Here is a 9,513-nt window from a genome sequence, read left to right on the forward strand (position 1 = left end):
AAAACATCCTGGAAAAATTTGGATTTTAATGGGTTTACTGATCAGATGAGTAGTGAAAGTGTCACTATTAGCAGTGTAGAAAACTTCCTGATGAGGTTTCCACTGAGAGGATGGGAGGATCTTAGGGTTGATAATAGTGCGAGTAGCACCAGTATCAAAAAATGCTATAACTAAAATGGGATTGGAATATTTAGTGGAGAAGATCTGAACTTTTACTGTAGGTACGTCACATGAGAAGGCTAATGATGGAGGTATTGTGGTGTTTGTTGGATATGGTAGAAATAGTGACAATCATCTGAATCAGAGAACTCAGTATCAGTGGTTGCAAACTGGAAAATAGTGTCTGAAGTGGGTTCTTTATCCATTGAAAACCAACTTTCAACATCATCATCAGAAAAATCTATATCTGTGAGTTGAGAAAGTTGTTGCATCATTTTGGCTGCCTGTTTGGGCTTGTTTGGACAATTTTTGGCAAAATGACTAGGACGGTTGCACAAATAACACCGATTAGATCGTTTGCCTGGGCGTTTCTTTTTTCGAAGAAACTTGCGGTGCTTGAAACGTCGAAATTTGCATCTAGTAGGAGCATTAGGTGGAGAAAACTTGATGTGTTTGGAATGAGACTTCTTCTTGGTAGGACAAGAACATAAGCGATCTGATTTGCATTTGATCTACAAGTCTGGTCTTTGACAAACCTTTGTCAGCTGCTTAGAACGCTTCAGATAATCGTTAAAAAATTGTTTTTGAGAATAGAGCTTTTCTGGAGCAAGAATGACAAATTGATAAATTTCTCTAAGAGAAATGGAACCAAGTTGTTTGTTCTGGGACTGCATAAGCTTGGTTGCTTCATGACTTAGGGATTCTGGAATAGATGCTAAAAAGGCTTGCTTCATTTTAGGATCATCCATACCCCTAAGTATATGATATCTTTTTACCATCTCTTTGTAATGCCTGTCAAGATCTTTCTTTTTAAGAGAACAACATCGCATCTTAAAATATTCTTTTCTGACTTGGTTCTCATAAAGGTGAGGTAATCCAAAAAATTCATCATAAAAGAGATATAGAGCTTGATTAATATTTGGCATTTGAATGAACAAATTTTGTCTATACTTTTGAAGATTTATCCACCAATCACGGAGAATGCCACCAAATCTAGCTGTAAACTGCGTAAGTACAGTAGAGACTTGGGCATTAGGTTTAAGCATCTCAGCTTGTAACCAAGCTTGAAATTCATATATTCGAGTTCTCCATTTGCGTGGAGGAAGATCATCAACAGTAAAAGTGTGGAGCTTTGCTGAAACTGTATAAGAGTCACGCTCAGCCGTAGTATGACGGGATTGTCGATACATAGGTGGAGAGTCAGGAATGGAATCATCACCTTCAGGCATCTCATCATCAACCTCAGAAACAACATGTGGTCTTGACGATTCAGGTTGATGGGTCATCAGTTGGGGATAAACATTAGGATGTTGATCAGAAGTATTACTTTCAGAGTCAAAGCCACTTTCAAATGATTCATCAGTCGAAGGTATATCAACTTCTGATTCTATTTGGAAGGTAGATAGAGAATCCTGAGAAATACCCGAAGCTGCAAGACGTCTTTCTGCCATGTCTCTAAAAAAAGAGCTTATAAAATTGGAAGAGACCGGGTTTTCTGAAGAGATAGGATTAGCAGAAGTTTGGCGATTTTCCATCATCATTATTTTCATTGGAGCCTTGTCCTTAGATAAAGGACGATGAGGCTTAAGAGATGGAGGATCTGAATGACTAGAAGAGAAAGAATCAGGTATATCATCGGATGGTTCTGCGTTTTAGCAGAATATTTTTCTTGCTTCTTTTGTTCTCGTTCCAGCTTGATCTTTTCATCACATTCTTTGCGGAGCTTGACATATAACTGTTCAGTGTTTCCAAAAGCCTGAACAACACTAGAAGGTATATGAGGTGAGACCAAATGTTGACTAATCTTTGGAAAAGGTGAAAAAGATGGTTGTGGTCATGTTGTTGAAGAGTAAAAAAGGATTTGGTACCAAAGGCATTTCTGGGAAAGTCTGTGGTTGTCTGAGTTTTTGCTTAAGATATTCCTACTGAAGTGATGCCATTTGGGTTTTTAGTGACTTCATTTCTGCTTCCTTTTGGAGACATTGAGTTGAATAGCCATAAGAGATGTTGACAATGTGCATTAATTCCTGATGGAGCTAATCAATTCGGTTTTGGGGATGATCAATCTGTTTTTGTAATCGAGAAATCAGCATAGTGTGGTTCTGAGACCGAGAGTCCACCTAATGAGCAACTAGATCCAGTTTTTGTTCAATTCTAATAATAGTTTTGTTTTGGGCTAAAGCATTTTCAGTCTGTCAATTGAGAATTGCTTCAGCTTGGGAGAGTTTTGGCGTGGATCTACCAGGCTATATAACTCCACTTTGGAAGAGCAAAAATCTTGTCATTTTTTATTATTATTATTTTTTGGGTTAACTGGTAATTGTATTGAAAAAGAAATAAAAAAATACAAGGGAACTTGGACATGCCAATGGAAAAGTTAATCAAAAGAGGCCGAAGGACCAAAGGATGTACCGTCCTCTACCCAGAGGTCCAACCAGAAAGAAGACCTTAGCGAAGACAAAACTGTATATACAAAGCCTTATGGCCCCAAAAATAGGACTCAGCACAACCCAAAGGGGAGCCCATAAAAAGAAGAATGAATCTACAAGTCAACAGCCCACACAAAATGGTCTGTGCAACCTTGCATAGGGAACAGCCCAAGTATCCATCACCCCAACCAACTTCTTATAAACCCCACCCTCCATTTAGATATCCAGACACAAAAAATTCCAGGCCCAGCACCCGTTAACCCAATTAAAAACCCATTCAGCATAAAACCAATTTGTACCTTCAAGAACCCAGAACGAGTTCCAACTCCAGTTCCTCTTAACACCCCTTTGGAATCCAGCCGACAACCCATAAACCCCAGCATAAGATTAAGGCCTTCTCCTCTCACTGAGGTAAACCATAAGAATAATAAAATAAGGAAAAAAACTCTCCCTCTTTTGTTTCATTTGAACCAGTTTACCCTCACAAAAAAAGGATTTACAATGACCATCTGAATCCACATAAGATAAGGCCATATTTTATCCGTGTCACAACCCCCACTAGCTGCCAACTTTGCCCAATCCTTAGCATGGATATGCAGCCTCTTTATTGTAACTAAAGGGTCCATGCCTGCTGTCTTCCAATAGAGCTGATCAACGGTAACCAACCCGAGCAAAACGATCAGCCAAAACCCATAAACACCCTGCAGCAGCTCGCAGAAAATCTGCACTTCTTCATTTGGTTATTGGACCAGTTCATCTGGACTCCTGATACCCCAACACATCCAAAACTCAATCATCCCAATGAGGCAGAGTCAAAGACCCTCCCTAGCATTGTGTGGCTATTTCATGTTGTATTGGGAGAAGAATCTATTTAAGTCCTAACTAAAAGAAAGAAATCTTTATGCAATTGCTTAATTAGAAGGACCTGAGAATCTGGTATTTAGACAATTAAGAAAATTGAACTCCTAACTTACCTATCAACAGTGCAACAATTAATTAAATTAATCAATACCCAACTAACTGCTGACTCTTGTTTTATTTTTATTTTTATTTTTTCAATTAAAGTGTAAATTACACAATGAGTGATAATGAAGAAGCTCCAGTTCACATTATAAAACTGAGGACTGTAACTAATGCCGATATTACAAAGAATAAAATTTGAATAACTCCCTCTCTCTGGTTAATTAACAATTACAACAAGAATTCTAAAATTCGCACTGAATTCATTAAACAAATATAAAGAATTTATGAATGTATAGGACTGTAACTGAAAACACACTATTTCTCACTTCACATCTGACCAAGCTCACTGCAAAACCCACCTCTCATTTGCTGTTTTCTTCCTCTAAAGTTGGAACTTCTTCGCCTTTTTCAATATCTCTCGCTTCTAGCTCCCCCAAAGTCTGACTACTCGAAAATGAATTTTCTCTATCGTTGGCACGCATCCAAGCTTCATGCAGTTGCAGGACATACTCTAAGTGCCACAAAACTTCCCCCATTGTAGGGCGGTTCTTTCCCTCGTCATCAAGACATTTTTCGGCTATCTCCCCGAACTTTTCCAATGACTCTGGAGAGTAATTCCCTTTGAGACGTGGATCAATAATGGTTTCGAGTGATCTTTGCCTCTGCCACTTCATTGCCCACTCTGCAAGATTAATCTGATCTTTTGGCAAGGTTGGATTTATGACAGCTCGAGCACAAACAACTTCAAATAACACCACACCAAATGAGTAGACATCGGATTTCTCAGTCAACTGTTGTCTCCTGAAATATTCAGGATCAAGATATCCGAAACTTCCTTTCACTGCAGTACTAACATGGGTGTGCTCCATGGAAGGACCAGTTTTTGACAACCCAAAGTCAGACATCTTCGCGACAAAGTTCTCATCTAATAGGATGTTGGTTGTCTTAACATCCCTGTGGATTATCCCTCCCTCTGCTCCTGTATGGAGGTAATGGAGTCCCCGGGCAGCACCGATACACTCTTCTAATCTCTGCTTCCAAGTCAAAGGAGGAAGATCACTTCCAAATAGATGGCTTCTGAGAGTCCCATTTGCCATATACTCGTAGACCAAAATCATCTCATTCTGTTCTTCGCAGAACCCAATCAAGGAGACTAGATGTCTATGCCTGAGCTTCGAAAGCATCTCAATTTCTGTTTCGAATTCGGCCAGCCCTTGTTCAGACTGAGGGTTTGCACGTTTAATTGCTGCAAGGGAGCCGTCTTCAATCTCCCCTTTGTACACCTTACCAAAACCTCCCACTCCAATCACTAAACTTTCATCAAAATCATTAGTTGCTGCACGAATCTCTGCCAATGCAAACCGCTTGCCAGATCTGGTAGAGGCCAAAGATCCATTTGGATTTTGGCTTCCTGTTCCCTTGGCATTAGCAGTTCTATTTACAATGCCTCTGTGAAGGAAGAGTGGCCTCCACCCAGGGGAGTTGTTTTTCATGTCACTAGTTTTTTCTCTCCGGTTTTTACAGATATAGAAGACAAGAGTAAATGCAACTGCAAGAATGGCAACAGAAGCTATACCTGCTCCAATTCCCACCCAAAGAATCCAACTCTTTGAACGACCAACTGAATTTCCAGCAGAATCATATTTTTCTACATATGCAAGATTCCCATTTCGGCTCAGCTTGAAAATCTCGAGCCCATTCAAGAGAGCATCAGTTCCTGAAGCACCAGCTGCAGTATCAGGACCTAGTTGAATCCAGAGTGTGTCAGTCTTAGAAGACACAGCATCAAAGTAATCTTGATGATATGCTCTGTTCATTCCCCCTGCCTGCACAAAGACATCAAAAGTATTTGCTGCAGTCCTGTTGTTTATGTAGATTCTGAAAATCCTCTCGTTTGCATTATCATAGACCAGCTCACAAAAATGTAACCGAACTAAGTAGTCAAAATCAGGATCTACTTCAAATTTCCATGACATGTTGAACCTCTTTTCCAAGACTTCAGTGTTGGACATGGTTCTTGCGGTTTCATAAACAAGGAGAGGAGCCAAGGAAGAATCATTCATAGAGGCATAGGTAATGTTAGAACTGTTACGGATTTCAACCCCAGCATTTGCTGTGATCATGTAGCTGGAATCGACCTCCCACATTCTCCAGAGATCTGAATCCTGATTGGGTTTGATCTCAGGACCCCCAACATTTAACCTATACATGGTTTCAATCCCTCGACCACTCAAATTTAAATTCATGTCATTTCCACCCACTTTCTGAATTGCATCTGCGAAGAGCCTATCTACCACGGGGACAATCTCTATGGCGTTTATAAACCCAAATGATCCTTCACTGGGGATTAACTCAATGACAAGAACATCCGAATTGATCCCCAGTACATACTCCTTAATCAAAGAGAATGAACTTGCATTGCCACCTGAACTTTGCAAGTACAAGTTCTTGTGTGCAATCTCACCAGGAACACTCAACTGAGACAACAATTTGAGGCCATTCGCCACAACATCAAAGGACGAATCATTGGCATTCAAATTCTCAAAGGGGAAGGGACAAAAATGGAGCCTAACAATATAGTTGCCTGGAATTACTTTAACTGTATAGTTCAATCCATCTTTGAAAATTCTAGCAGATTTATAAATTGGCTCATAGATTGAACCAGCACTCAATGTGGCAGTAGTGGCAGCCGTACCAGTAGAACTGAGAGTGACATTGTTATTAGGGGCCAAATCGCCAACCCATTTCCTACCATCTATACTAACAGCAGAATCAGCGCCACAATTTATTAGAAAAGACTGAGATTGAGCTTCACCAATTCTGATAAACACAAAGATCATCACCACAAGAAATACACTCATCACCTCCCTGCATTGTACCCTCTCCATCACCACACTTTCTCAATTTAAAATCCCAGTTGAATAACAATATAACCAAAGAACATTCAACAACAAACAACACATACAAAATGCATGAAAAAAAAATCAAAACTTCATCTCCAAATGTCCATCAAACCACCAAACAAATCCATAAAATAAACACACAAAACTTCAAAATATGCATTCAAGTTCAACATGAAACGTCCAAAAAACCCAGAATTATCAAAATCCCACCTGCAACTTTCTCCTGAATCAACCAATCTCCAACAAAAAACCCAGATCTGAGAAGAAAAACTTAACCCAAAAGAGGGAACAAAATCTACAAATGAATACTAGAAAATCATGATAAGGGATATCATACTTATCTTAAAAAGGATAGCAGAACATGGGTGGTGGTTGGAAACAGATTGTAAAAGTTCTTTTCAACATGCTTTCATTTGTTTTATGTATAAATTTATTTCTCTTTTCACTTCACAAAATCAGCCAAAATATTCTGACACAATTAAGCTGTATTGTAGTCACTTTAATTCAAGCTATTGTGTAACTGTTGTTTTGTCTGTTGCAATTCACATTGAATTAAAATATAAATTAGCAGTTGTCGCTGTGTTGGTGCCAGTGCAGTGAGTGATGGGCGCATTATTTCGCCTCGTTAGCTGGGTCACATGCATTTGTCTCACAGTTAAACTGCATTACAATTATTCTTTGCTTATTCCGAAACTACCCTTTTAGCTCTCCTTCCATTGTAATAAAAAGTTTGGAGATATTACATTGACACCCCTGAAATTTACTCCTTAACAAGGACACCTTCAAAAATCAAAAGTTTAAAATATAGGTTAACTATGTACACCCTTGAGGTTTGATGTAATAAGGACATACACCAAAGATTGTGATATCAATAAAGATTAACCTAAAATCTAATCTTACAAACTTTCTCTCACAACTTTGACTTTTTAACTCGCAATTGATATGTTCATAATTTGTTAGGTGAGACTTATTTTGAGTTGACTAATTTTTAACTGTCACTTTATGATTATAAGAGAAAATTTGTGATATTGATTTATAATTTTAGTATTGCCCTTGTGATATAGTCACTTAGCTCCTATATATTAAGGGTGGTTCAGAAAACTTACCAAATGAAGGGTAAAATTGTAACTCTAATCTTACACAGGTTTGATCTAATGACAAAATGATATGGAGGATTGTGAAATAAGCACTTTAACTCTTAATTAACAAATAAATGGTGGTTGGAAAAATTTAGCAAACAAATGAAGGGTAAATTTCCATGACCCCTCAGCAATTTGATTTAATACCAATGGATACAAATGATTGTAACATAGGCACTCAAGTCCCCCATGTTTATGGCAGGAAAATTAGCAAAGGAAGGGTAAAATTGTAACTTTGTAAAATTATAAATAAAGAAACAAACATCCAGTTTTCATTTATGGTTTTTTTTTTTTTTTTAATTAAATTGAGATGACATAGTTACACAAGAGTTGCTCCAAAAATAATAATAAAAAAAAAAACTAGCAAATGAGAATTTAGATTTTCAAGTATTAGGTTATAATTTATTTCAAATTTGAAGCCTTGCCCATATTGAAGGGTTATGAAAATAAGGTAAAAAAAAATATTGATATAGAAAAAGAGTAAGGCTACGGATTCTATGAGATTTTCACAAACAGTAATCTTATCATCTACTCTAACTTGTTTAAATTATCTCTAATATTAAATCACATTAAAACACATCTGTTTGTATAGGTGAGTTTGGAGGGTTTGTACATGTAGCTTTATTATCTCTAATATGAGTACATTATTTATCTATTAAACTGAAGTAGCCCATTTCAATACATCAAAAACCTTATATATACTTAAAATAGTTGAATTGAATTGTTCAAGAGTACTTATTGATAGATTTTTTTTTTTTTCTTTTTTGCAAGATAAAAGAATTCCAACCTAAAATACAACAATTTAAACCTAAGTTATCTACTCTTATTGATTTGTCCTGGTGTTAATTTTAGATCATAGAAATGAGTTATTTCTTAGACTTGGATGGGGGTAAATATATTACCGACATATCAGTATTTGGGTAATTGACAAACACCCAACAATTGCCTTAGACTCTAATACTATTTTGTTACAACATTTGAGGTCTTGTTAATTAGTGAATGATAATTCCAAAATAATCAATATTTAGTATCTCATATAAATGTCCTAAAAACTCTACATTGGCTAATTAAGGTAAGGACATGCTTGATGTTTCCCAAGGATGAAATCACCTTCTCGAATGAATAAACTAACATGAGAACATAGTTTTTTTTTTTTTTCCTTTTTTAACCTTGAAGGGCAACAAGTCTCTAAAAATTGACCTTGTTTGCTAGCCCTCTTTGACATTTGTTAATATGTCAAAATTTATTGGTAAAAAAAATCCTTTATATTTCCTGGTGATATCATTAAACTTTGAGGGCGAAAAGGTCTTTCTATTAGTAATGACCATTTATACTACTTTTTTCCTAACATTTGTTAATATTCAGGGTTAAGTATCTACATGTTTGGATCAAACCTTGGGGGGAATATGTTGTTACCTAAATAAATAGTGTTGTGTTGGCGCATGGCATTGATGCTAGATCATAATTGTGGGGTATTTTAAAATTTCTGAAATGTATGAGTTTTTGGGAACATAAAATTGGGAGTGTGAAGTAAATTTACTTAAAAGATGTACTGCTGTTGATTAGGAACCATTTCCGGACTATAACGTTTATTCGTCTTTTTTAATTTTGTCTTTTAATTTTTAATTTCTTCTTAATCTCTTGACCTTTTGCTTCCCATTAACCATACATTTTTTTTTATTTGTTTTGTTTTGTTTTGTTTTATTTATTAATTATTATTGCAATTTATCTCACCGACCATTCTTCACAAAAATATTGATTATCTCTTTAAAATATTTAAATTTGTAATATTTATGTATTTTTACTATTTTAATTGATAGAGATCATATTGGATTGAATTTATATTATCTATAATTATACTGTATGAGTTGACAATTAGGTAGAATAATAAAAAATTATAGTTTATTATCTTATACTTAT

At 36.4% G+C, this 9,513-nt stretch overlaps 1 protein-coding gene across 1 annotated transcript; it reads right to left on the minus strand.

Annotated features, from left to right (window-relative positions):
- Nucleotides 1–3,639: 3,639 nt before the first annotated feature.
- LOC116123011 (probable receptor-like protein kinase At1g30570) lies at nucleotides 3,640–6,908 on the minus strand. The gene has a single exon (XM_031408810.1). The coding sequence runs from the start codon at nucleotides 6,437–6,439 to the stop codon at nucleotides 3,914–3,916; it is 2,526 nt and encodes an 841-aa protein (XP_031264670.1). The 5' UTR covers nucleotides 6,440–6,908; the 3' UTR covers nucleotides 3,640–3,913.
- Between the last annotated feature and the right edge of the window lie 2,605 nt (nucleotides 6,909–9,513).

The sequence above is a fragment of the Pistacia vera genome, unplaced genomic scaffold (assembly GCF_008641045.1).
Source record: "Pistacia vera cultivar Batoury unplaced genomic scaffold, PisVer_v2 Contig1395, whole genome shotgun sequence".
Classification (NCBI taxonomy): domain Eukaryota; kingdom Viridiplantae; phylum Streptophyta; class Magnoliopsida; order Sapindales; family Anacardiaceae; genus Pistacia; species Pistacia vera.

Bases quoted from the DNA above. Each gene is read 5' to 3' on its own strand.
- LOC116123011 (XM_031408810.1), bottom strand. From the start codon at position 6,439: ATGGAGAGGGTACAATGCAGGGAGGTGATGAGTGTATTTCTTGTGGTG.